We start from the raw sequence: 27,879 nt of genomic DNA on the forward strand, positions 1-27,879 counted from the left end.
ACAGGTGTGAGGTGCTCTTTTGATCTGCGTCTCCCTGGTGATCAGCGAGGACTGATGTATGGCAACCAAACTGTTGCTCATTTCTGCCGCCTTCTCTTTTGGGTTAAGTGAGATCGTCAGGATCCCAAGGCCTTCGGGGAAACACCTGGACGGGCAGAGATTCCTGTCGTCTTTTGTGGGAAGCCTGTGCCTGGCCCTGCTCGGCACAAGGCTAACTGAGCTCTTAACGGCTCCCCCAAGGGAGAGTACCCCAGCGAGTCAGTCTCCTGGAAAACCAAGGCAGAGTTCTCTCTCCAGACTAGGGAGAGCACTGCCACTTCGCATGGCGGGACGATCATGTATGTCTCCATCCACACCAGTCTGTCTGTCTGTCTACCTACCTCTGCATCTAGTTTCCTCTGTAGCAAATCTCGGCAGCTTATCAACCATAGCACCTTCAGAGAAACCAAGCGACACCTCCCGGTGCCACTCCAGGCACGGAACAGAAGACAAGGGGAGAGGACTAAAGCCAAAGGTTGGGAAACGGGGAGGTGTGGTACCCAAGGACGAAACTGGGAGGAAGGAGGCAGAAGGTCTAGCATTTACTGAGCCGCTGTGTGTGCGCATTACACACACTGTTTCACGCAGTCTCCACGACAGTTCTCGAAGGGAGAGATCATTTGCTCTCATTCTAGAGACATGGAAAATAGGACTCTCCGAGTTTAATTACCGTATCCATGGTTACCCTCCCGTAAGTGGCACAGCTGGGCTCTGAAGGCAGGTGTGACTACAGAACGCGCTGTGTCAGACAGGAAGGAGTGGGAAGCAAGAGAGGGTGGGTGGGGAGGGAAGGGATCGGAAGATGCCAGTGTCAACAGTCGACGGAGGGTCCGGTCATTCCTATCACCCGTCCTCAGCTAGCTCTCCTTTTTCTAACTCTCCCCTGTGAGACTCATGCTGATTCCCAAGCAGCTCCTGAGATCGCTCAAGACCCCGCGTACTCACTGAGTGATGTCACCAAGGCTACTCTGTAGGTCTTTGAAATTGTCCCGTGGACTTGCTGACTCCCTGGAAGAGCCCGGCCACCAAAGGGAATGCTCCTGGGCGGGGGGGGGGGGGCGCCTCTAATGTTTCCCAGACGAATGGTGTAGTGACGGGATGGCCTGCTATCACCTGACCAACCAGAAAGCTCAGAGGTGGCTCCATTAGGTGAATGTTTAACGACGATTTGAGAGGAGATAAATTTAGGTTTGCATTCCACAGTGGTTACTCTGAAGAACACAGAAACCCAAACATTGACAGATTTTGAAACCTGGTTCCAAAGGGGAAAAAAGGAAAGAGGAAGGAAGGAAGGGAGGGAGGAAGGGAGGAAGGAAAAGGAAAAAGTTACTCCACAAAAGACGCAGTGAATTCTGTTCTCATCTTGGAGGGAAGAGAAATGGTCATCTAAAAATCTTGGGGAAAGAAGTGATGACCTTTAACTAGAGAACTCTTTCATGCATGCACGCACACAAGCATACACTCCCACAGATTTTTAACGTATGAAAGAAGGAACAAATTGTTAGTTCCAACAGCCCCACTGCATTGAAGGCTATCCTGTCACCGGAAGTTTGCAAACCATGTCTTGATAACCAATTGGAAGGAAGAGAAAAAATAAATGAATGAACAAAATACATGAATAAATGAATAAAGTCCACCGCGCAGGTAATGAGTGGGTACCAGTGTTCTGCCAATGCAAAACTGAAGGGATTCTATTCCGGGCAGGAAGGAAGACAAGATTATCCATGAGATCCCTTCCAACGCTGTAATACTATGAGCCTGTTCAAAGGACACTGACTTCTGGTTTCTGTCTACACAGACATTTTGAGAGGACACCAGCCTTGTCATCCTTCTTGTAAAACCTGCAATGAATCTGCGACCCTGTGCACTTCATGTCCAAAAGGTCAGTGTGGAATATGACAGGAGGTGGCCGTGGCCAAGCCAATTCACTGTCTCTCATACGTGTCGGCGTCTTTATGTAAAAGGTTTGCAGGACTTGATCCAGTTCCTAACACAGTGGCTACTCTGGGAAAATGCAGGGGCCCAAACAGTGACCTCTAATAAAAACTGGTATTCAGGGGTGTACGGTGGGCTCAGTCGGTAGAGCGTGTGACTCTTGATCTCAGGGTTGTAAGTTCGAGTCCCATGTTGGGTGTCAAGATTACTTAAAAGAAAAAGAAAGAGAAAAGAAAAATGTCAATGTTCTTACCCAAAGGCATGATAAAGTTATCTGTTGATTTGGCCACAGAATTTGTTGGGGTCGCTGGGTACCTGACATTTCGAGAGGCTCCATTACTCTTTCAAGTGCATTAGCCAAAACAAGAGAACTTAGGGTAGAGACTCTAGGGGAGGGTAAATACCCTACCTGTTCTTTCCTTCTTTATTTCTGAATTTAGGGGAGAAAAAAATCCCCAAGAAGAACAACTTTCTTTTTTTTTTTAAGATTTATTTATTTGAGAGAGAGGGAGCCTGACACGGGACTTGATCCCAGGACGCTGGGGTCATGACCTGAGCCAAAGGCAGATGCTTAACCAACTGAGCCACCCGGGCGCCCCAGCCAAGAATGACAACTTAACAGGTCAACAGACGAACTGCTTCATTGTCTATAATCACAAAACATCAGAAACAGCAACTTCCCTGAATTTGGGGGATATTTTATTAACATGGTACACTAACCGTGAGAATTTAAGAATTAAAAGTGACCATTAAAGTGGTCATTTTGTTGGCAGGTGCAATGTTCACGGTGAGCTGGGACGCAAAACAGTTTAAAATGACAGGTGCACTACGATTCTAGCCCTTTGAAATATTAAAGTTTACAACCAAAAATTGAAGGAATTTTCTTGGGATTTTGGAGCTGAGGGTGATTTTAAAATAGTTTCCTTCAATAATGATGTTATCCGATTTTTTTCGATTAAAAATAGATGGACCGTCCACTCCAGGTGGCGTTGGATGGTGGGGGACATGCTACTATGTTAGTGTCCTAGCAGGAGAGGCTTCGGGAAGCAGAAAAATGGACTCTATCGAGCTGCCCATGCGTAAGGGCCTTACAGGAAGACAGATAAAGGTGTTAATAGATCAACTGGGCAAAGGGAAGCCCCATAGTGACCTCAACCAATATCAGTAGGAAAGCAAAAGAACAGAAAAGGGGGCGTCTGGGTGGCTCAGTCAGTTAAGCATCTGCCTTCGGCTCAGGTCATGATCTCAGGGTCTTGGGATCAAGTCCCGCATCGGGCTCCCTGCTCAGCGGGGAGCCTGCTTCTCCCTCTGCCTCTGCCTCTCCCCCCCACCGCCCCCAATCATGCACTCTCTCTCTGTCTCAAATAAATTTTTTAAAAAAAGAGAAAAAAAAAAAACAGAGCAAAAGCCTCTGTGGTCGATTTCCTTTCTGGAGATTTAACTCCATGTGGAAGACTGAGCATCACTAATAAATACTTTGGTTTGCCCAAAATAAATATTCGACATACTCGGGTCTTTGGAGAGGTTCCAAAAAGCTTCTGTGGGCATCCGTTCTCTGCATGGACATGTGTGCTGTCGGACCAGACACATGATGACCGTCTGCTCTGCCTTCTTCCCTGGGTTTCTAGGCACATATCTGCTGGCCCAGGCCTGTGTCTCCTCCTGTCCCGAAGGCACGTGGGCCTCGGCGAGGAGTGGCAGCTGCGAGAACTGTACGGAGGGCTGCGACTCCTGCTCTGGGGCCGATCTCTGCAGAAAGTGCCGGACTTGGCCAGACTTCCCTCTCCTCCTCCACGAAGGCAGGTGCTACAGCAAGTGTCCCAAGTAAGTTTCCCTCTTTCTTCCACATCCAGCTTGGGTCACTCTCCTATGGTACTTGGAGGACAATTCCTTCTTGCAGCAGAGAACGCCACCCCCCCCCCCGGCCCCGGTTACAGAGCCTATGGGCGTGTCCCCTCGCGACTCTGACATTGCTGTTGGCCACAGCAGCCAAACCGTGCACACGTCTCCCTTGTGACTATGATATGTACGTGTTTTTTACCTTTGTGAAAATACGCTCCTTTTCCACCTGTGGTTATGATCGAGGCGTTGTCTTTTTTCCATTACAAAAGTTAAGGCTGTGAATACATGCATCTCTTCTTAAACGTTCACGGGAGGTGAGGTGTGAGGTATAAATAATAAATGTAGAATCACACCTGGTAAATCATTTATTGATTCCTCATGGTCTCCTCGGTCCTCTGGTTTATAATTCCTTTTCTCTTCCCATCAGTGCTTCCACCTCCAGGACTTAAAGAGGAAGTGGAAACAGCACATTGAAAAGTATATCCAGGAACTGTGAGGGACAAGCAACAGAAAACCTGAGTAGAATGGCTGAGAAAATGTGGGGTTTATTATGTCACAGAACAAAAAGTTTAAAATCCAGCAATGGTTACATCGGTGGCCAACACTTCTTTAAAGACCCACAATCTTTCCATCTTCCTTTTGTATCTTCCTCAGCTTGTCCTCCCCGAGCCATGTTGTCTGCTCCATCTCCAAACTCCCCCAGCTTACACGGCAATGACCAGAGACAGAAAAGGGCACGTTTCTCTTCCTCCACCTCTTTTTAAAAGGAAAGAAAACGTCCTCTGACTTCCCTTCACATCTCATTAGCCAGAATGCATCACTTAACACCTTCCAAAAAATGATCTCTGGTGAGAAGGATGGAAAGAGAAGGACCAGTTTAGGCTACATAAGATTCACCCCTGAACAGCCAAGTAAAATCAGAACACTGGCAGCCAGGACGACTGGAAAGAGGGAGGCGAGAAAGGAGTTTGGGGAAGTAACCAGGAGAATCTATTTGAAAGAATTAGAAATTTCCTTTGCTCACTGATGAAAAGAACTTGATGGGAGAGCTCCAGGATCTAGGGTCGGGGTAGATCATTAGTACCCCCAGCCACTGCTGAGATACAGCCTATAGGGTACAAACGTAAGTCAGGGCACTCGAGAAGCTTCCAGTCCTGGTGGGGAAGCCAACATATTCAATTCATTTCCGCAAATAAGTAGTTAACACCTACTAGGTGTAAGAATTGATATCGGAAGCTAAGTTATAGCCAACTGAAGGTTCTCCATTCAGTCCAAAAAAGCTAAGATACTACCGTATAAATGAGCCTGGTCTTAGCTTTCGTCTGGATACTTTTTGGTTCCCTCCCTTCTCCTAAACCCCTTCTTCTTCAATTTTTCTTTCATAAAACTACATTAGATACGTAACCTTTATTCACTCCTATCCTATTTCTTCCTGACACATTCAATACATTTGCGATTCCTGAATAAATATAAGAATGGCTGGAAGAATGATGGAACAGATGTGAATGAGTTCATTAAAACGTCAAGTAAAGATGCCATCTACGATCCCTTCCTGGCATCGATTCAGAAAGGACTCTAGTGGCCGAGTTATCTGCCACAATTCGTCACCCCTCCACGTACCTATGCCCTCTGCTTGTCGCTTTGTGGCAACTTTCACAGACACAGGATGGACTTCCTTGACCCCTGGCTTTGGGCCGGGTTGATTTGCTTTGACCAACAGGGTGTTAGCAGAAGGGAAGCAGAGGCCTACAACCTGTCTGTCTGGATGAACTTGCCCTCCTGTGCTTTGTCATGGCTCAGAGAAGAATGTGCCCCAGCAGGCCGCGGTGCCAGGGAAGATAAAGGGACATGAAGAAGATCTGAATCGAGCATGTATCTCGGGGCCCAGCCTCCTTGCCCAGAGTTCATGCCTGAGCTCTTTGAGCACAAGCTCAGCCTACATATGCCCCCGCCCCCAGATACACGGGTGAGGAGTTTGGGGGTGTTTGGTCACACAGCACTATTAGGCCAACAGCTGACAAACAGAATGAAAATTACAGAAAACAACTGAAATAGATACCGAGGACTTCGGAAGTCCATATTCTTTGTACTGGTTTATGATTTTCCTGCTTCTGAACATTCCAGCTCTTCCCGCCAGGTGTTTTCTTCCAAGGAACTGTCTAAATTTCCCTCATCTTCCAAATCTATTTGAAAAGGTTGAGGTTTTCGTATTTGCCTTGTTCACCCATCAGTGAGAGGTTTCTACAGCGTGATAATGTAATCATTCAGAGGTACTATATATATACAGACACCATATTCCCCCGGAAGAAAGGCAGTCATATAAACGTATCCTCCACTAGCAGCCACTGCAAATACGTTTGATGCCGTGTGCAAGCATTACATGTGCGTGTTGGAAAGAAGCCACCGGAGCTCGGCTGAGAGCATCCGAAAGCAAAAGCGGTTCCAATTGTGTTGGGCATTAAACCTTGGGCGCTTTTTAAAAATAACTTTTTAACTTGATTATGAATGACCATTTTATATTAAGGACTAAATTCAGTAATTTATTAAATTAACATTTTTCATTAAAAATGCATTGAATAAAAAAAATTTTCTACTCGAACATAAGACTCTAATTTAAAAAAAAAAAGAATAAAAATTGGGAGATAAAATAGGGAAACCAGAAGGTGGTTAAACTATCTACACATTAACAAAAGTTGTTTTCAAACCAACCAAATGCACAAGGATCATACCTACCCTTTCATTTTTCTCTTCCCGGGTTTGATTGCTGAACCCTCCTTCCCCGGCAAATCTGATCAGCCTCGTTCTGCCCCACGATAGCTGCCATCCTGCCGGCGTTTGCAGTCCCAAGCCCTCTGGCACCAGGTGTGACCCATTCCCCAGCTGGAAAGCATCTCGAGTTGTGCTCTGTCTTCCACAGGGGCTCCTATGCAGAAGATGGCACGTGTAAGCACTGCAGCTCTCCTTGCAGCACGTGCGAAGGAAACGCCACCAACTGCCACTCTTGCCAAGGAAGCCTCATCCTACACCAGGGAGCATGCTGGGAAGCCTGCCCCGAGAGGCACGTGGCCGTGGACGGGGTGTGCAAGCATTGCCCTGAGATGTGTCAGGACTGCATCCATGAGAAGACATGCAAAGGTACATAGGAGAATCCCAGGGGAGAGTGTGGCTGTCCCAAGCCACCGCCCCTGGGGACCGACTATCGAGGGGGCGGGGGTGTCCATGCAGAATGAAGGGAACCAGTCTCCTTACCTTTACCGAAATCTATACACCTCTGTGCACATCGCTGAGGAAATCAAGGGTGAGAGTAAAGCCTTGCCATTATGGATTCTTCCAGTGAAGACAGATGAAAGCCCCTCTTCTGCATGACTTCTTCCGTGCAGGTGTACTGAGCACTTAGGGGTATGCCAAGCACCATCCCAGCTGCTCGAGGTACAGACAAGAACCCAAAGTTCCTGCCTCTTGGGCACAGAATCTTATGGGGAGGCTGATAGTAATGAAACACAGAGGAAGCTAGAGAATTGCAACTGTTACAAAAGATAGGAAGGAGAAGTTCAGGCGAAGACTGTAAGACTCAGAACAGTACTCTGGCTAGGAATTCTTTCTCTGGAATTATCTCCAAGAAGGGCTAATTTCCTCTCCAGAGTGAGACTCATTTACCTGGTGCTGTTCTACAGAAAGGATTCTCTTGGTGTGACCCAAAGTGTTTTCTTGGTCCCCCCCCCCCCAAATAAGAGAATGAATACAAATGAAAGAAACGCGCAATGCATTCCTCGCACTGGGTAACCACCGTATGTCACTAAGCTACACTATCAGTGAACGAAAACGTAACTAACGCAAGAATGTTTAAACTGCTTGTGCCCTGAATAGGGCATGCTTTTCGGGCTTTCAACAATACCTCCAGCAGCTCATAGCTGGTCTGCCACAGCACTGAAATTTTTTACACCTCTAAGGGGCAGATCATTGCGGCCTGGTCATCAGGCCACCGTATGTGGTCTTCTCTCCCAAAGCTTGGAGATCTGGGAGATGTGCCCTGGCAGGCTTGGCGTGGGGCACATACATGACAACACTCAGCTCAAAGGAGCCAGGGTGGTCTGGACAGGCTAGCCCACTCCAGAAGGAATGAATTTGTTTCTCCTGCGCCCGAGGGGGTAATGTGCTGCTTCCTCCTTCCCCCAGAGTGTATGCCTAAGTCCTTCCTGTACGAGGATATGTGCCATCCGTCCTGTCCCCGCGGCTTCTATGCGGACATACGCCAGTGTGTCCCCTGCCACGAAGACTGTCTGGAGTGTAGTGGCCCCTCGGCGGACGACTGCGATCTCTGTGCCGAGCCATCCCTGGTTCTCTACAATGGACGGTGTTTGGACGAGTGTCCGGTGGGAACTTACTACGAGAAAGAGACTAAGGATTGCAGAGGTAAAGACTTGCGTGTGTACAGCCAAGCATTCCAGGGAGCCTGCCACAATGATGGCTTTCTGCTGAGACAAAGCAGGTGCTGGGGTTTGCAGGGGCTCGGCCCCCGAGCTGTCATCCCGTCCGTGTCCCTCTTGCTCAAGAAAGCAGATTTTTGAACCTGCTCTAATTTATTATTTATTTTTAAAATGAATCATTCATAAGCTTTGACCATGTAACTTTTCTTAATAACAAATCAGGTTGACCCTCCTCACAGCAGGGGCTCCGAACTGATCAAAAAGAATTCTCCTGTGAAGTTTCACAGCAGAGACGAGCCTTCAAAAGTCACCCAAAATGGAAGATTTTTTTTTTTTCTTAAAACTTGAAGCCAGTAAAGGTTGACAGCAGCGTAGGGAAAGCTGGGCCACAGAGGATATTCTCGGTGCCTCGTGCGTCCCTCACTGCTTTTCTCCTTGCAGTTCCCCTCCATGGCCCCTCCTCTGCCTCGCCAGCTCTTGCCCTGGGACCCCCACATAGCATGGCAACCCCGACCTGTTCAAGGAGGGATCTGCTCTCGTTTATGCCTCCTTATGTGCTCCCTTGGTATCAACTGTTGGCCTCAGAACAGGAAAAATAAATGGTCTATTATTAGAATTCTCAAACCAATGAATCATTCTGGGTGAACTTCTCCAGAGTTCCAGGATTCACTCCAGCTAGGCAGCCAGTGGTAACTTCGCCCCGAGTTGCCACCTAGCAAGCACAAGACAGCCATACCGAGGTGGTCCCAACTGCAGTGGGAGCTTGAGGGTGAGCTCACGTGGCAGGAGAAACCCCGGGCCCCCTACATTCCAGAACATACTCAGGAGAATGATTTTCATGTCACAGGCCATGAAGCTGGAGCTGACTCCTGGCAGCTTTCTGCTCTAGTTCTAGGATCGACATGCCTAGTTGCGTGTTTTATGTAAGGCACCCTTGAGTGCCAGTGTCCCACCTGAAAGAGCACGGGCTAGAACATGGCGGAAATTGGGGCGGGAGTGAGCTTGGGGCCGGTTTCCTTGAGAAGTTTAACAGCTCGGCCAAAGGCCTGCGATGCCATCGTGCCTGTACTCGGGCAGGAACTGAAGGTCAATTACTGGCCTTTCTCTGGTGTTCAATAATAAAGGTAATTTGCCTTACAGAGAACTTTGCAGGCCTCATTTACTTGACTTACCTGACTTAATTTTCTCATTGAGAAAGGCCCCTGGTTCCCATCGCCGGTTGCCCATTAGAATCACCTGAGGAGATTTTTTTAAAAATACAGATGCCTGGGCTCCCCTCAAACCAACTCAACTGTTGGGAACTAACTTGCGGGCTCTCCCTGCAAGGCGATGGCTCCTTCCACCAGTCGAAAGGCAGGCTGAGGGAAGCTGGTACTGGAAGAAACAAGGTGACCGCTGGACTTTGCAGAGAGAAGACACAAAGGACCTGACCTGAGAAATTAAGATTTGGGTAGATGTCGAGAAGCATCCAGAACCAAGCAGGATCTCCTCTAAGAAACACAAGGGCTTGGGGTCTATTAGGATCACCCAAATTATCCTCTATGAGAGAGCACAGGCACCCACCTCTAAGAATCCCACACCCAACCCCAGGCACTGGGGCAGAAATAGCAAGAACTCTGATTAAGCTCCTGGATTCAACTCCTAACCCTGTCCGTTTCCAGCCAAGTGACTTGGCACCATTAGCCTCAATCTCCTGATCTAGATAATATGAGATGACAATAATAATGCCATGTGTCTCTTCTATTCTGAGAGTACTGACTGGGGGGCCTCCTATGTGCTGTGTGCTCCTCTAGGCCTGGGGAAAAGCAGGGGACAATACAGACAGAATACGGGGAGAAGACAGACCCTAAAAAAGATAAGTCAAAAGGAAAAGTAAGTCAGGACAGGGGAACAGGCAGTTGGACAGGATGAAGGTGAAATTAGACAGAAGGCAGCCTGAAGGCATCATTGAAAAACAAAGGGAACAAGCCATACACATATCTAGGAGAACCACACATATACTCCAGGCAGAGGGAACTGCATTTGCTAAAGCCCTGAGGTAGGAATGAATTGTTTTGATTTTATTTGTCTGAGAAAAATGTTACTGAGTGCCTGTTCCTGTTACAAGTCAGGTCCTCTCACAGGTACTGTGCATTCATCAGTGAATAAAAAAAAAAAAAAAAGCCTTTTTTTGATTAACAGGTAATTATAATACATCCCAACAATAGTTATGTTAGTGATAAGCTCAAGTGCTCTGGGAGGTCAGTAGAGGACCACAGAGTAAGAGTTACGGGGTGAGCAGGCCACAGACCATACCCTACAGAATTGCTTATTATTTTGTTGCAGTTTTGGTAACTACAGTGAGTCTAATATTTCTGGATTTTGCAAAAAGGGGCTCTCTAGATATTACCAAGATTGTGAAATGGCCATTCTTCTTCTCATTTGACAAGAATGCTCTACCCAACTCGTAGCCCCAGCCCTTGACCCAGAGCTCTAGAAATCTCTGAAAGAAAGGAGGAAGGGATGTGAACATGCCTTCTAGGAGCACCCTGGCCCTCTCTCACTAGTTTTCTGCCCCCATCTTGCCCACAGATTGCCACAAGTCCTGCCAGACCTGCTCATCACCTGGGACCTGCACAACCTGTCAGGAAGGCCTTCTGGTCAACCACCATGGGGACTGCGTGCCTCACAAGGAATGTGCCGCCGTTGAGTACTGGGATGTGGAGACTCTGGGATGCAAGCCCTGTCATGCTAAGTGCTTCCGTTGCATGGGGCCTAAGGAGGACCAGTGTCGCGCCTGTCTGAGGGACAGCCTTCTTCTCAGTGAGTCATGTGTCCTCCTCAGAGACCTCTCTCTTTCCCTCCATCTGGGAAACTGCCTTGCATGACACCTGGTGCCCAGGAGATGTTAGTGTCTAATTTTTCACTTTATATTTGGAAATTTTTCAAACCTACAGAAAAGACAAAAGTATAAAGAATGCCACACACGTGCCCTTCACCCACCGCTAATCGTGTACCCCATTTGCTTAATGATTCATGTGCTCTCTCTCATCTCTCTCAATGTGTAATGCCTACATAATCCACAATAAATTTTTTCCCGACCATCTGAAGATATGATATACATATCGTGGCTCCTTTCGCAGATACACTTAGTATATATTTCCTCAAACGAGGGATGCTTTTTGACATAGCCACGGTACAGTTGTCGATGCAAGTGAATTTAACATCAATATTTTACTATATCATCTGTTTTATAACTTCGGCAATTCCCCCTTGGAACAGGATCCAGTCTCCAATCAGGTATAGCTTTCGGTTCCAGGCCTTTGTAGCCCCCTTTAATCTGGAACATTTCCACAGACGTTTTCTTTATAGAACATTGACATTTTAGAAGAATATGGTCCCCATCCCTCCATTGGAGTCTGTGTGAAGTTTCCAACGACTGGACGGAATTGATGCATTCTTAACCAGAATATTTCACAGGTGATGTCGTGTCCTCCTGGAGACCCAGGATGTCACCTGCCCCTCACCAGTGACGCTAACTATGGTCATCTGTTCAGAGTGCTGTCCAATGTTTCTGCTGCTTAGTTACTATTTTCCCTTGCGATTAATAAGTGGTCTGTGGAGGGACAATTTACAAACTTGCAGGTATTCAGCCCCTCATCAAAATTTCCCTGGATTTTGCATCCAGGGATTAATAAATCTTCTTGAAGTCTGGCACGGTCTGAGGTTGGCCACCTCCAGCAGATCATATTTGAAGGTTACCACGGATGTGAAGCAATGCCCTCAGGTTTCCAAGGATACCATGATTAGGCTAATACAGGTATTCAAGCAAGAAAATGAGACAAAGCTCACGCAGCTAAAAGAAGGAGAGTGGAGGGGTGTCGGAGAGAGGGAAGGAAGAGATGAGTATGCTGAAGACCTGGAAAGGGTCAGCATCTATCTCCCCAACCTGGGAGACCTGAGAAGCAGGACCCTCATAAGGACACCATCTCATCCCTCCTGCATCCTCCCCTCCCTTCATGGTTCACCACGGGGAGCACAGAGAGGAGATGTGGGAGACATGCGTCATACTTGATACCAAGACAGATTCTTTTCCTTCCTTGGCAGACACAACCTGCGTGCAGGACTGCCCTGACGGCTACTATGCTGATGAGGACAGCCACCAATGTGCCCCCTGCCACAGCTCTTGTAGGACATGTGAAGGGAGACACAGCACACAGTGCCTCTCCTGCCAACCAGGCTCGTTCCAGCTGGACAAGGAGTGCCTGCTGCAGTGCCGGGAAGGGTAAGGTGCTCAACACACATTTCCCTCGTTTAATCCCAAAACCACTCCAGGCAGCACTACCGGCAAACCCATTTTGCAGACGAGGAAGCTAAGTTATATAACACCACGTTGAAGTCTCAGTGCTAGGAAGAAATGAAGATGAGAGTCCCACCAAGGTCTAATGGTCTCTAAAGGATTTCAGCTAGGGGCGCCTGGCTGGCTCAGTCGGTAGAGCACGTGACTCTTGATCTTGGGTTCATGATTTTGAGCCTCACTTGGGTATAAATGTTACTTAAATAAATAAATATCTTTAAAAAAAAAAAAAGGATTTCAGCGAGTTCATAGTAATGGATGAGGACGTAGGAGAGGCAGAATGACCCAGTGAGAACACGAAAGGTCGATCACCAAGTTAGAATCATGCATCAAACTTCACAGCTAATTTGAAGGTACACGCCATCACAAGGCAGAGGCAAAGCGTTCTTCCCTTGGAGAACTCTGAGACCATCAATGTACGTTCTTTCTCTTCTGCATTAGGATTTGTCCTGACCAGCTTTAGTAGGTGAGGTCTAAGCACTGTATGTGGAGTGTTGATTTTACAAAGGGAACAGTTTCCATTAAATATTCCCACTGTGACGCCACCAATGCTCCAACCTACTGGGTCCCCATAAATCGACAGCTTACAGGTTTCGTTACCATAAGCAACCTAGACACACAGATGCATTCTTCTAAAAGCACTTTATTAGTTTTTTGCTAAGAAAAACTTTTAGTGTATTTATCAGAGGTCTAGTTACCAGCGTATTTGAAAGAGGATTTGACTGGGTCATCCCTCCCCTCCTCCCCAGGAATTTCCCGTAAGAGAAGATGGATTACAGGCCTGTTGCTCATTCTTCCTTCCCAGTCAGTGCCCTAAGGCACTGAAAGTTTCCAGACCCAAACTGGAAGGCTATCACCTTGGACTTTCCCAAACGCTTCTGCCCACATGAGACATCATGTTTCTTTCCTTCAGTTCTATGGCAGTTCCCGCCTGCATTAGTCATTGCACTGCTTTCCACGGCCCTCATTCACTCACTCACTCTGCACATTTTCATGAAGAGCACCTTGCACGTAAAATACAAAGATTTTGACCTTCAAGAATTGATTCTTCCTGGGACCCCTGGCTGGCTCAGTCAGTTAAGTGTCTGCCTTCGGCTCAGGTCATGATCCCAGGGTCCTCGGATCGAGCCCAGCATCCGGCTCCCTGCTCAGCAGGGGAGTCGGCTTCTTCCTCTCCCTCTGCCCCTCCACCCCCACTTGTGTTCTCTCACTCTCTGTCTCTCAAATAAATAAATCAATCTTTTTTTTTAAGTAAGAATTGATTCTTCCTGTATATTTCTTACCAAGAAAATTACAAGCACCGGGGAAAAAAAAAACACCTTGTTTTTCACACATATTACTACAACGCTCGGCACAAAGTCACACACCTCAGCCCTCAAAAACACTAACATAACATAATAAAATTAAAAGACAAAACCAAAAAAAACCCCGCCATATGGATCCATGAAGAAAGAGCCCTACCCAACAAGAGAGGGGGTGGGGCCCCCTGGTGTTTAGCCTTTCCTCTTCATTCCAGAAAGTGACTGAAAAGGTCTGGCTCCAATGAAATGAATCTCCATCTCCCTCAAATCAAGCCATAAAATACTTCTACACACAAAAGGGTATAATCCTGCCATCTACATAGGTGGAGACCATCGAACTAAGAAGACAATGGTTCCGTTGTGAAGTATTGACGTTACCCACTGCAGGGAGAGGCACAGGTTGCCATAAATCTCTTTAATGAGGAACAAATGGGGTATTAATGAGGTATAAATGGAAATACTTAACAGAAATGGTTCCGTTTATAAAATCAATGTTCCACACGCATGCATCAACCTTAGAGGGCAAATCTCTTTGCCTTGGAAAGGCAGGTATATGGTCTTCTGAACCCTTTACCCACACACATAATTATTTTAGTGTTTAACCGCAGAGCAGGGGTTTTTTTAAGATGTTTTAAATTATGATTTTTGTGAGAGCACGAGAGCACAAGCACAAGCGGGGGGGAGGGGCAGAAGGAGGGAGAGAAGCAGACTCCCCGGCTGAGCAGGGAGCCCAATGTGGGACTCGATCCCAGGACTCCAGGATCATGACCTGAGCCGAAGGCAGACGCTTAACAACTGAGCCACTCAGACGCCCTGATGCTTTTCATCTTAAAAACAACCTATCCCATTAGCAACATTAGTGAAGACCATGGATGCTGCTTTGGAGTTTACAAAGTATTTCTACTCAGAATATATTTTTATAGTATGATTTGGTTCTCCAACAATGCTCGAGATCGAGTTACTCTCCCCATTTTACAGATGAGAAAATTGAGGCTCAAAGAGATTAAGTGACTTGCCCAAAGTCACAAGGCTACTAACACACAGTGGGGCCAAGACGAGAAATCAGATCTTCTGACTTCAAGCCCCTGTATTGTCTGTGTGGGAAAGTGTGGTTTCTACCTTTTCCCGTGGCTTTCTCTTCTTCTGTTCTGTGGCCTTTTCCGGCTCTTCAGTTCATGATGGATGCTTTCTTTGTCCTCCCTTCATCACCCTGTCTCTCTCACACCCCAGGCTTACTGATTGACTCGGCAGTGATTTTCCTCGCCTAATGGCAGAAAGTTGAACAAGGTTTCATTTGCCACAAGCTGGACCACTGAGATACAAGTGCCCTCCCTCAGGTCAGGGACAGGTGGCGAGGCAGACTCAGGACTACCTACCCATGGTTTTAGTTTCCAACGACTTAGTGGAACTGAAATAAATTTTAGGGAACCTCATGTGGCAAATACTTTCACGCCAGAGAAACCAAGGGCAAGCCATCAAGTTTCTAGGATAGCTTCAGTGTGCCGGTGTCCAGAGACACCAAGAAGGGTCAGATGATCTCTAGAAGTTCCTCTTCGTCAATGATTCCTTTTCTCTCTTCTATCTTACTTGAATAATTTTTTATTTACTTTTCCCTGCTTTGTGATAGCAGTAAACAGAGAGGTTCAAATCACATGAGCCCACTTCAAGAGCTGTTTGACATGAAGCCAATTGTCTAAATTCTCTGAGCCAGTTTTTGCTTACATAAAATAGGGATGATGATATCTAAATCATAAGGTTTAATATTTAATCCTACGATTCATAATTATCATGAATATGTGTAATTTACAATGTGCTAGGCACTGTTCTAACAATTTTCTCAACAGTAACTTGTTTAGTTTTAGCTACTAACATTAGCCCCATATTGCAGACCTGAGACACAGAGATGTTGTGTGAGTTGCCCGAGGTTGCACAGCTCGTAAGTGGAATTGCTTGGCTTTGACCCCCATGCAGCTTGTTCTGGAAGGAAAGCTCCTGACTGCATGGCTCTAGTGTCTCACTTTTAGGTTCAAGGAGGTGAAATAATGTTTATGAAGTCCCTACTGTACTATCGGGTACATAGTAAAAAGTTAATGAACAGTGATTATGGTTATGTTTAGCCTCCAAAAATGTTCTCAGAAGTTACATCTATTATTATGTAAACATTAGCATCACTAATGTCCTCTCCTATTTCAAGATAGGAGGGTTTTTTTTTTAAGATTTTATATATTTATTTGTCAGGGAGACAGAAAGAGAGAGAGCACACAGGCAGGAGGAGGGGCAGAGAGAGGGGGGGGAAAGTAGGCTCCCCCTGAGCAGGGAGCCCGTCGTGGGGCTCGATCCCAGGACCCCCAGGATCATGACTTGAGCTGAAGGCAGATGCTTAACTGGCTGAGCCACCCAGGCGTCCCTCAAGATAGATGTTTTTTAAAAATGCAAAACTAGAAGAATCATTCGGAGGTACACTGAAAACACCGTCCATACCCTGATCCCATTCAACAAAACTTGAAGCTTGAATTTTCCAGTGGAGAAGCCCATAGGCATAAAGAAGGCAAAAGTAGTGAACAATTATTGTGGTTCCACTGGGTGTGATAAGTCCTTTCATGTGCGTGTGCGTGTGTGTGTGTGTGTGTGTGTGTGTTACCTAATTTAATACTCACAAACAGCAGGGGAGGGATTACAGTGCCCAGTTTAAAGGTAAGAAAACTGGGAGTCATTAGATTTATTAGTATCATTACAGCCCTACCTTGGAGATACTGCGGGTTCCTTCCAGAAAACTGCAATAAAATGAATATTGCAATAGAGCAAGTCAAATGAAGTTTTCGGTTTCCCGGTGCCTATATGTTAAAGTTAGGCTTACACAATACCGTAGTCCATTAAGCGTGCAATAGCATTGTGTCTAAAAGAGCAATCTACAAACCTATATTAAAAAAATACTTGATTGCTAAAAAATGCTCACCGTCCGCTTTCAGTAATCACTGATCACAGATGCCCATAACAAGTCTCATAATAATGAAAAAGTCTGAAATATTGCGAGAATTACCAAAATGTGCCAGAGACACGAAAGTGAGCAAATGCCATTAGAAAAACAGCGCCGAAAGACTTGCTGCAAAACAAAGTATCTGCGAAGAGCAATAAAGCGAAACGTAATAATACGAGGTGCGCCTACAGTAATGTCCGTACTGAGTAACGTTAACGAGTACAGTCTTAAGTCCTCCGCCTTGGAAACGAACACTGTTCGACGAACCCTGATTTTTCTGCCACACTTAGAGCAAAGCTTAGTATTCGGTCTTTGCCTCCCCGCTTGGTTTCAGATATTACGCCGAAATCTCCACGGGACGCTGTGAGAAATGCAGCAAGAGCTGCAAGGCATGTTGGGGCCCGCGGCCCAGCGACTGCCTGTCCTGCGATACGTTTTTCTTTCTGCTCCGCTCCAAGGGAGAGTGTCATCGCACCTGCCCAGAGCGTTACTATGTGGAGCAAAGCACACGGACGTGTGAGAGATGCCACCCGACCTGCGACAAATGCAAAGGTGAGGTGTATCCGTCATTTGGCATGTGTGGATGGGACGACGAGGATTCCTTTGTGCCTGGCCCCTCTTTTCCCATCACCTCGCTGGCCGATCCGGCCGATTCTCTCTGCCGTCGGCGCTTTCAGCAGCTGCCCTCTACCCTGGGCTGCCCTGCACTGTCTCTTCAGACCCTCCCATCCTTCCAGGCCCAGATACAGGCATTGTCCTCCCCAAGAAGGGGTTTCCCACCTGCTCTGTCCTCCTCTACTTGTTGAACTTGGACTCTGTGGAGGGAGTTTTATTTTTATTATTTCAACAACTACTTAGGATGTCTGTCTCCAGCTCTCCCAAGCTCCGTTCTTACTTTCCTGAGACCCACTTCTCTGTCCCAGAGAATCCTAGAATCAACTTGTCCCAGAGTAAACACAATCCGGGTTTCCTCTGATAGTCACTCTTTCTGTTAATGGACCGGCTGTCCAACCAATACCTTAACCATATCTTCTCCTTGCCTCCCACCCAACCCACCTGCTCTCCAACAAACGTAAACTTCAACATCTGCTGATTTTCTCTCCTAAGCATTTCTGGGCTCAGATCTCTTTCTCATTTTTACTCTCCTCATTCTCCATTCTCAGCATATCTCAGCCGACTTTCTGAAGGACCAGTGTGTGACCTCGACTCTGGTCTTGCCACCCCCCTCCCCAGGTCATCCTGTACAGTAATGCCAGAGTGATCAAAAATTCCCATCTGCTGGGTGTGGAAAGATGATCAGATGAATTATTCTCAACATTGAAGAAATACCTCCTGCAATGTTTTCATTGTTAAAATTAGATTAATATTTGTAGTCAGTAAGGTACATTTCTGCTATCCTTTTCAAAACTATCTTGGCTATTTCCAGCCCTTTTTCTTTTCTTTTCCATTTAGTTCCTTTATTTATTTTATTAATAATATTTTTTATTATATTATGTTAGTCACCATACAGTACATCCCTAGTTTTTGATGTAAAGTTCCATGATTCATTGCTTGCATATAACACCCAGTGCTCCATGCAGTACGTGCCCTCCTTATTACCCATCACCAGCCTATCCCATTTCCACCCCCCCGAAGCCCTCAGTTTGTTTCTAGCCCCTTTTCTACATAAATTTTATACTCATCACATTTCATTTTTTAAAAAATCCCTTGGATATTAATCAGCATTACACTAAATTTATTTGGGGGGAAAATCTATCTTTATGATCTCAAGTCATCACATTTATGAACATGGTATATCTCTGCAATCTATGCATTTACTTTTTGTCCTTCAATAAACTTCCAAAAATTTTTTAATTTTTAAAAGGTGATTGAAATCTTTTCCCAGCCAGTGTTTTTAGCTTATGACCTTGCCTCTCTAGACAAGTTCCATGTACTCTAGAACCTAGAGCCACTCAGCAGCCACCAAACACATCATACTCTTTCAGTGCCTTTTGTCTATGTGTTTCCTCTTCCTGAAGAACGACACTGCAGGGAACTCTCAGCTTAAAAGACCCAGCTTGGGCGTCATCTCCTCTGGGAAGCTTTTCTTAGTCCTCCCAGAAATGTTCTTACTTATTCTTGATTCTGTAACATACTGCTTTATCATAGCTCTTTTTACATTAATTTTAATAAATCATGTCCATCTCTCCTAGTAATTGTGAGACCCTCAGGGCTAGGATTGTGCCATATTTCTTTTGTATACCCTGTTCTAGTCTAGACTGCAACACATCGTAAGTGCTCATTTAGTGTTTTGTGAATGAATGAACACAAAACAATCCTAAAGTCATTTTGCAAATTGGAAAATTTTCTATTATTAGATCTCCAAATATTGTGTCTCCACCCTTTCCTCTAATCTTCTTTTCCGGAGTTCCTTATATAATGTCATTCAGACTTTCCTGATCTCTATATATCCTACCTACTGTTTTATATTTTTTATTTCTTTGACTCTCTGTGGTTTATAATAGGTTAATTCGTCAGTACTTTATTCCATTTCTCTGATTTGTTCTCTGTGTTTAGTCTAAAGTTCAGCCCATCTATTATTTTAGGGTTTTTAAAATTTAAGTAATTCACTTTCAAATTTTTAAATTATTTCTTCTTTATACCCATCTATTTTTGTTTCATATCTTCCTGTTTGTGTTTTCTATTTTATCCTTTCTTTATAGATATTATGGCTTTTTATTTTTTTAATATCTTTAATATACTCATTTTTAAAACTCTTGTCAAGATTCTCTATAAAATTGGTATTATTTCAACTAGATTCATGTTCTAACTGTTGATGGTGTTTGTCATCTTAATGTTCATTTTCTCCATATATTTTGGATTTTTAGTCTTGAGTTCCTTTTGAATGGGAAATTTCATCCTTCACTCCCCCACTCTCTCTCCCTTTATCCTTACTCCTCTCAGTCTACCAGTTCTTTGGTTAACTCTACCCCTGAAACTGAGTCCAGAAATAGGACATCCCAGCATTCCTGAAGGGGCTGCTGATGACAACGCAGATTCCATCAGCAACCCAACTGGCAGCCCCAGGGAGTTCTTGGTCTGGAGGTGATGTCTACGGGGGCAGTGTCCCCCTCTGACTCTTGTTTTAAGATTGCAGTCTGGATTTTGGCCCACATCGAACATGAAACACTTTTAGTTCCTATTATGGTAGGAAAGTGAAACTCACAGCCACTAGATCTAGGCCCAGAGCAAAGCAGGTAGGTGGCATATTTATTTTCCTTTTCTGGTCCAAAGTGATTTCATCTTATTTTTGAGCCCACCTAGCCTTTTATTTATTTATTTATTTATTTATTTATTTATTTATTTATTTATTTATAATTTTTGGTTCTGTTTATATTTATTCTACCATTTCAGTATGTGGAGTGTATGGGTTAGGTCAGAACCTGAATTCACATACGATTTTTTTTATGTATGTGTGTTATAATGGATAATCAGCATTATGCCCTAAACTATCCTTCTGCTAATACAAATGCCAGGTGATTGGTATATTTTAGAGTATTTCTTTTGTTTTTTGGTACTTAATACTTTTAGATGAAACAAGCAAAGGCCAACTTGTTAGAGTCTGTTTCTAATCTCGCTTCCTTTCCCTTCCAAAATGATTCATCTTCGAGCAGTTAATTGACACACATAGAAACATCAAGAATGGAGATGAAAAATCAGCTCCTTCCCACACTGGGAGAAGACCATCAGCCTCCCTTGCTGTCTACCCACTAAACTGACCTTCCTAAGTACTATCTTGATGATATCTTAAAATAACTTCTCCCCGAGTACATATGAATATAGTCTTCTCCAGATCGAAAGTGGCTTCCGTTATTACTTATGCCTTAACACCCCCAAATCTACTTCTCTTTCCCAAATGGTTTTCTGAGCTCTAGTTCCATACATCCAATTGCCTGTTAATCTAATGACATGCTCATCAGACATCTCAGACTTGAAATGTAAATGCATTTTTCTCCAGCCCACCTCACCCCATCCATAGACCACCTCTTCCCATGCTCCCCATCTTAAAGATTTTATTTATTTATTTGACAGAGAGACAGCCAGCGAGAGAGGGAACACAAGCAGGGGGAGTGGGAGAGGAAGAAGCAGGCTCCCAGCAGAGGAGCCTGATGTGGGACTCGATCCCATAACGCCGGGATCACGCCCTGAGCCGAAGGCAGACGCTTAACCGCTGCGCCACCCAGGCGCCCCTCCCATGCTCCCCATCTTGATGAATGGTTCCACCACCTACCCAGTTGCCAGAGGCAGTAACCTGGTCATTACCCTCTGATCCTCCTGCCTCAACCTTCACATTCGATTTGTCAAGTCCTGTCAAATCTATGCCTATCTCTTAATTCCCTCTCCCCTCTCTTTGCTTTGTAGTATCACTGCCTTAGTTCAGACTCATATCTCCCCTTACCTGAGTTATTCACCAATTTCTAATTGGTCTTCTTGCTTCCGGTATTAGCCATTCTATAACCAACCAGTCCTCCATTATGTTCTCAGATTGATCTTTCTATGTCACAAATACCATAATGATACTTCTCTGCTTAAAAATGACCCTCCGTTGGGGGTGCCTGTGTGGCTCAGTCAGTTAAGCATCCAACTCTTGGTTTGGGCTCAGGTTGTGATCTCAAGTCATAGGATCAAGGCCCGCATCAGGCTCCTTACGCAGCGAGGAGTCTGCTTGTCTCTCTCCCTCTGCTCCTCCCCCACACTTGCTCGCATTCTCTCTAATAAATGATAAAATCTTTTTTACAAAATGACTCTCCATTGATTTTAGGATAGAATCTTAACTTAGTAACTCTGCATATGAGGTTCTTCATCCCAGGGCTTCCCTCACCCCTCACCACCTCCTCCAACACCCTCTAAATCCAAGTATAATCTGAGCCAACCTTGCCCTTTCTCCTTCCTGAATACTTTCTCCAGCCTGCTGTGCCTGGCGACCTCTTTCTAATCCATTACAGTCAATATTTCCTCTATAAAGCCTTCCTTAATCCCTCTATTCTGTGTTCCTTTAGTACTCTGCATTCATCCATCTACTTGGTTATTCAACAAACGTTTCTCCTGCAGTATGGCCCAGAAAAGGATTCAACTGTGAACAAGGCCGTCAGGGCCATGGAGCCCAGAGGGCATATTTTATGTTATTTATTCTTTATCTCTCTCTCTTTAGATTGAGGTCCTCAGAGGCACAAATTAATATGTCTCACTCACCTTTGTTTTTTGTTTTTGTTTTTAATCAATTTATTTATTTCTTAGAGAGAGAGAGAGCAGGAGCGGGGATGGGAAGGGCAGAGGGAGAGGGACAAGGAGACTCCCCGCTAAGCAGGGAGCCCCACAGGGGACTTGATCCCAGGACCCCGAGATCATGACCTGAGTCGAAGGCAGCCGCTTAGCCAACTGAGCTACCCACACACCCCATCTCACTCACCTCTGTATCTCTAGCACTTAGCATGGTCACAGGGGTAGACAGTGGCGGCAGCTAGTGTTCCCAAGGGCATCTCCAGCAAACGGTGACGGTGCCAGCAGGGAGGCCATGGCTGCTGGGCTGAGGCAGCAGCTACCACAGCCCATGACACATGTGGGAGAGTGGAGCTCTGTCCTCTGTTGGCCTCTATCTCCAGCCATTCATGAAGGTGACCATCAACATGGCCCTCCACGGCTGAAGCAGCAGGGGAAGTCCATCTCCAGCTGGCAGGGGCTAGAAACGTTTAAGGCCATGGTGTACAATGGCCAGTTCTCCACCCTGCGGATTCCCAAGGGCACCATGGACTTCATCTGCTTGGAGGGCAAGGCAGGCAAGAATCCGTCCGGTCACATTTTTCCTGGCCTGCCTCCATGGCAAGGTCATTAAGCTTGGCAGCTTCCCTGAAGTCCTCAAGGTATGTGCCACCAAGTTCAAAATCAATTTCCCCACACTCCAGGGGACTCTTTCTTCCATGACGCAAAGGAGAATGAAATGCTGCCCAGAGAGAGGCCAGGCATGAGTCCCCTGAAGGGGCTGCCCTGCAAATTGTTCGGCCCAGCGAGGAGGTCGTGCTCAAGGTGCTTGAGAAGTGTGGGGAGATAGCGAACATGGACATCCCCATGCTGGGCCCACAACATTCGGAGATGACAGGCCGGAAATTCCACACCTTCAGTTGTGGGGGGAGGGGGCACTTGAACTTGCAGGCCAAGGTCGCATACCGCGAGTACGTACGTGGGCTTCACCCAAGCCCTGAGCGCCCTGAGCCGCCTGAAGCTCACGTGGAAAGGCGAGGAGCGCCAGGCCACTGCCTGCTCCGGAAGGTTTCTCTTGATGCCAAACCCGAGTGGCGCCTTACTGAAGAAACAGCAGTGCGAGGGGCAGAGGCGTCAGGAGCTGGAAGAGCAAAGAAGATAAAAGCGCCAAGAGAAAGAGGCAGAGAACAGAGCCAAGGAAAGACAAAGAGCAAGAAGACTCGGAGAAAGAAAAAGAGAGGAGAAGCTTCCCAAGAGGGAACAACAAGAGAGGGGCCGGGAATTCTGTCATTATCAGAGAAAAGCTCGAGAAGCTACAAGCAGAGGAGCGAAAAAGCTACAGGAGAAAGTGAAGCTGGTACAGCGGAAGCTGCTGTCTACTCAAAGGAACCGAGTAGGGCAGGTGAACTTCCGGCCGCTAAGCCGAGCTGGAGACCCGCCCACGGGGCGTGGTTAGTCTTGAACTTCCGCTAGGGGAGCCACCTGTTCCTGATCTGGGCTGCCACCTGTGTGTTTCTCTGAAATGTGGGGTATCACAGCCCCCCCCCCACTGCTTTCTTCAGCTGGTTGCAACCATAACCCCCAGTCCCCCCAACTTAGTCTTCATACCAAGAAGAAAAAAAAAAACTTGGAGTACTCAATAATTTTTTCATTGTTTTAGAGTGACTATCGGTGACATAAACATTAAACTGCTCTTAGCTACAAAGTGCTTAGCCCAGTGGATCATCTAAACTAGCTTGGGAGTGGTCACGTGCTATTCATACCAGGCCTAGAGTTTCTTTTAAGTCACAACATGGTGTATCAGCACTATCCAACTAAGACGTAATGCAAGCCGTACACACGTTTTTGAATTTTTCAGTGGTCACATTTTAAAGAATAAAAATAAACGGGTAAAATTAATTTTAATAATATGTGCATTTAGTTAATATATCCAAAATATAATCATTTGAACATGTAATCAATGTAACAGTTGAGAATTTTTTTCTACGGAGTCTTTGCAATCCAATGTTTATTTTACATTTACAGCACAACTCAAGTTGTCCTAGCCACACTTCCAGGGCTCGGTAGCCACATGTGGCATGTGGCTAGTGGCTACCGCACTGGCCGGCACGTGTCTAATTTAGAATAACAGTTTTAGATGGTATTTTAGCAGCTGACCATCTTCTTCAGATGAAATCTTGGGCTAGATCCTATGATGTAAATTGACGAGAGCAGAGTAGCTCAGATTGGAGTGGGGAGCACAGGCAGAATCTCAAGACCCCCATTTAGAATGCCCTCATCTGCCCCTCGCACCACTCCCAGGCAGTCCTTGAGGCAAGTCCATGAAAACTCTGCCATACAGTGGCTCCCGCCCTTCCCCTATCTGCAGTTGACTCCAATCTTTGAAAGAATTGGCCTTCCGAACACACTTGCATTAAGTAACCATTCATTTACATTCTCTTATTTTCATTCAGAGGCACCTATAGTCCCTGCTCAAAACTTCTAATCAGAGTAAGATAAATGAGAGAATACACTGAGTTTGGGGTGGCGGTGGGGTGGGAGAGTGGTGGAAAGTTGTCATTATCACTGGCCATATCATAGTAAATATGGTGTTGGCTTTCCATCAGATTTTCTGATTATACCATTGCTAGATGTATGGGGCCTTTATTCTAACTAGGATTGCCTGATAAAACCCTATACTTTGATGTGCTCAATCGGACAATCCTAATCCCCGTGCCCTAGGGCAGTGCAGTGGGCTGGAGCCTTGGGTTTTCATCAAGACCAGGCAACCGTCATTAGGTTAGTTAATATCTCAACCTCAGCCAATCAAAACAGAACACCAGCTTTTTAGGATTTTTTTTTTTTTTGCAGGTATTACGGAAATTATTAGTGATCTTGTAAGCACAGTCTGAAAAACTATAAAGTTCTTTAATTGGGTTTGAGATTTCCTCAGTGATTAAGGATGATGGTTCTGAGGATTCCCAGTCTCAAAATTTCATCAACACATCCAGACAATGAACTACTATTCAGTGCTAAAAAGAGATGAGCTATCAAGCCACGAAAAGACATGAAGGAAGCGTAAATGCGTATCACTAAGTGAGGGCAGCTGATCTGAAAAGGCTACATATTGTATGATCCCAACTATAGGACGTTTTGGAAAAAGCGAAACTATGATGGAGACAGTAAAAGGTCACTGGCTGCCAGGGGTGGTGGGCAGGTAGAGGGGAATAGATGGAGCACAGAAGGTTTTAGGGCAGTGAAAATATTCTGTATGATATTATAATGGCAGGTATGTATTATTATACATGGGTCTAAACCCATAGAATGTACAACAGCAAGAGAGAACCCTATGGTAAACTAGAGACTTTGGGTGAAAATGATATGTCTCTATAGGTTTATCTTTGGTTAAAAAAAAAAAAAAGTACTATTCTGGTGATTGATGCTGATAATGGGGGACCCTCTGCATGTGTGGGAGCAGAGTCCATGGGAAATCTCTGTACCTTCCCCTTTATTCTGCTGTAAACCTAAAACTCCTCTAAAAAAAATAGTCTTACAAAAAAAGTTCATCAACACATTCTGCCTGAGAATGTACTCAAAGGATGGCTGGTCCTAGCTGGGTGCATCTCACAGCCATTCTGAGGGCTAGGGCCTCCTCCCCCTGTATTTGACTTGAACCCCAGATGTGTCTGGGGGAAACTTCCCACGAGTCGGGCTCATTGTGTCTACCATCCGTCCTTCACGACGCCACACAGGTCCTGGGCTGGTTAGTAAATCTTTGTGTTGTCTTTGGTTTTGCAATATAGAGATTACCAAACTGGGAGACAGGTTTTCTCCTGGGTTATAAACTGGTTGAAAAAAAAGGATGAATTCCAAGGTACCTTCCTAAAACATTAGCTGTCATGCTAAGAAATGAGGATGCACAAAAATTACGGGGAAAATTTAGTGACCTAAAGAAGCAACTTACCAACTAGACTGTATTTCATTCACATTTGACTGCCCAATGGCATCAGAGTAGTACAAAATACACCAAAGCACTGCACATTGGGGTACAGGAGAGATGGCACACCACGGCCTAATATTACCTTTGTGTGCAGTTGGTTCCTCCATAATTAGCTCACTCCTTACCTTCATACGTTTAACTTTTTATTTATCCTCCTCGCAAAATTGGTTGAAATAAAAATCCAGGCTGGTAGCCAAAACCACCAAAGTCTTTCCAGCTTCCTCTTCCTTCCTCTTCCATGGATGTCCACAGGGGTTGCTCGGCATTGCTGAACTCATCCTCTGGGGGTCAGTCCAAGGGAAAGCCAGTAGTGAGTTCTGAATTCTAAGGAAATGATCAAAGCCATCTTTCTAGGTCCCACAGTTCCTGCAGAGCCTTAGACGCAATGATAAATGTAGGTTGTTAAACTTGGAAACAATAGAAAATAATCTGGAAATTAACAAACTGCCTTTGGCAAAAGACTCTGTGTACGCAGGGTGTAGAGATTTTGCAATAAATCAATGTAGGAGATGTAACTGGTGACAGGTTGTGCCTTTGGGGGTCGTCCAGGATATGAGCTTCAGCCGAATTGCTGCTGGTCTTGTGGAAAATAGAAACAATCTTAAGACACAAATGTTGTGACCTAATCTTTCTACTACCTTCTTTTCATTTAATTTTTCCTACCCTTCATTTCTCTTCATTAAAAAAACAAATCTTTTGTATTTTAAAAATTGGAGTAAAACATCTCAAGGCACATTTTAGAAAAATGTGGATTGGGAAAAGGAAGGAAGGAAGACAAGAAGGAGGGGAAGATTGATTCTTTCATCAGAGACCACAGTTAGGTTCCAGAACATGTAAGAAATTCTGTATGAGGCTAGAGGTAAGATAAAAATAGAATGGCTTTCTCAGATTTCAAACTATACTGTAAATCTGTAGTAATCAAAATGGTACAGTACTGGCACAAAAATAGACACATAGATCAGCGGAACAAGAGAGAGACCCTAGAAATAAACTCGTGCTTACATAATTAATCTATAACAAAGGAGGCAAGAACATTCAATGGGGAAGAGATAGTGTCTTCAATAAATGGTGTTGGGAAAACTGGACAGCCACATGCCAAAGAATGAAACTGGACCGCTTTCGTACACCAGACACAAAAATAAACTCGAAATGGACTAACGGCTTAAATGTACGACCTGAAACCATAAAACTCCTAAAAGAAAACACAGGCAGTAAACTCTTGAACATCGCAATATTTATTAGCAAAATTTATTAGCAATATTTTTCTGGATCTGTCTTCTCAGGCAAGGAGAACAAAAGCAAAAAATAAATAATTGGAACAACATCAAACTAAAAAGCTATGGCACAGCAAAGGAAACTATCAACAAAACAAAAGGACAACCTACTGAATGGAAGAAGATATTTGCAAATGACATATCCAATAAGGGGTTAATATCCAAAATATATAGAGAACTCATACAACCTAATGAAAAACAATCTGATTGCAAAATGGGCAGAGGTGTGGAATAGGCATTTTTCCAAAGAAGACATATAGATGGCCTACGTCACACGAAAAGATGTGCAACATTATTACTCATCGGGAAAATGCAAATCAAAACCACAATGAGATAGATATCTACCTTAGACTGGTCAGAATGACTAGTACCAAAGAGACAAGAAATGGCAGGTATTGGTGAAGGTGTAGAGAAAATGAAACCCTTGTGCACTATTTGGTAGGAATGTAAATTGGTATAGCCACTACGGCAAACAGTATGGAGATCTGTCGAAAAATTAAAAATTGAAATACCATATGATCCATTAATTCC

General features: G+C 45.1%; 1 protein-coding gene and 1 long non-coding RNA gene across 44 annotated transcripts in view; one reads left to right on the forward strand and one right to left on the reverse strand.

The window, feature by feature from the left end:
• Positions 1–1,098, reverse strand: part of LOC113269841 (uncharacterized) — a 133,421-nt gene extending 132,323 nt beyond the window's left edge. For 41 of the 43 annotated variants that reach the window (XR_008956872.1, XR_008956871.1, XR_007189845.2 and 38 more), the window contains exon 1: positions 985–1,076. This is a non-coding gene — a long non-coding RNA (uncharacterized LOC113269841). Of the gene's footprint in view, positions 1–984 lie in introns of all 43 variants that reach the window. The other 2 variants (XR_008956891.1, XR_007189864.2) reach the window with 1 other exon arrangement.
• PCSK5 (proprotein convertase subtilisin/kexin type 5) overlaps positions 1–27,879 on the forward strand; it is a 451,769-nt gene that overhangs the window by 411,554 nt on the left and 12,336 nt on the right. The window contains exons 29-35 of the mRNA XM_026518823.4: positions 1,838–1,921; positions 3,603–3,798; positions 6,734–6,951; positions 7,993–8,229; positions 10,815–11,045; positions 12,330–12,507; positions 17,192–17,409. Coding sequence (XP_026374608.1) covers positions 1,838–1,921; positions 3,603–3,798; positions 6,734–6,951; positions 7,993–8,229; positions 10,815–11,045; positions 12,330–12,507; positions 17,192–17,409 — 1,362 coding nt within the window. The remainder of the gene's footprint in view (positions 1–1,837; positions 1,922–3,602; positions 3,799–6,733; positions 6,952–7,992; positions 8,230–10,814; positions 11,046–12,329; positions 12,508–17,191; positions 17,410–27,879) is intronic.

The sequence above is a fragment of the Ursus arctos genome, unplaced genomic scaffold (genome assembly GCF_023065955.2).
Source record: "Ursus arctos isolate Adak ecotype North America unplaced genomic scaffold, UrsArc2.0 scaffold_33, whole genome shotgun sequence".
In the NCBI taxonomy this organism is placed as follows: Eukaryota; Metazoa; Chordata; class Mammalia; order Carnivora; family Ursidae; genus Ursus; species Ursus arctos.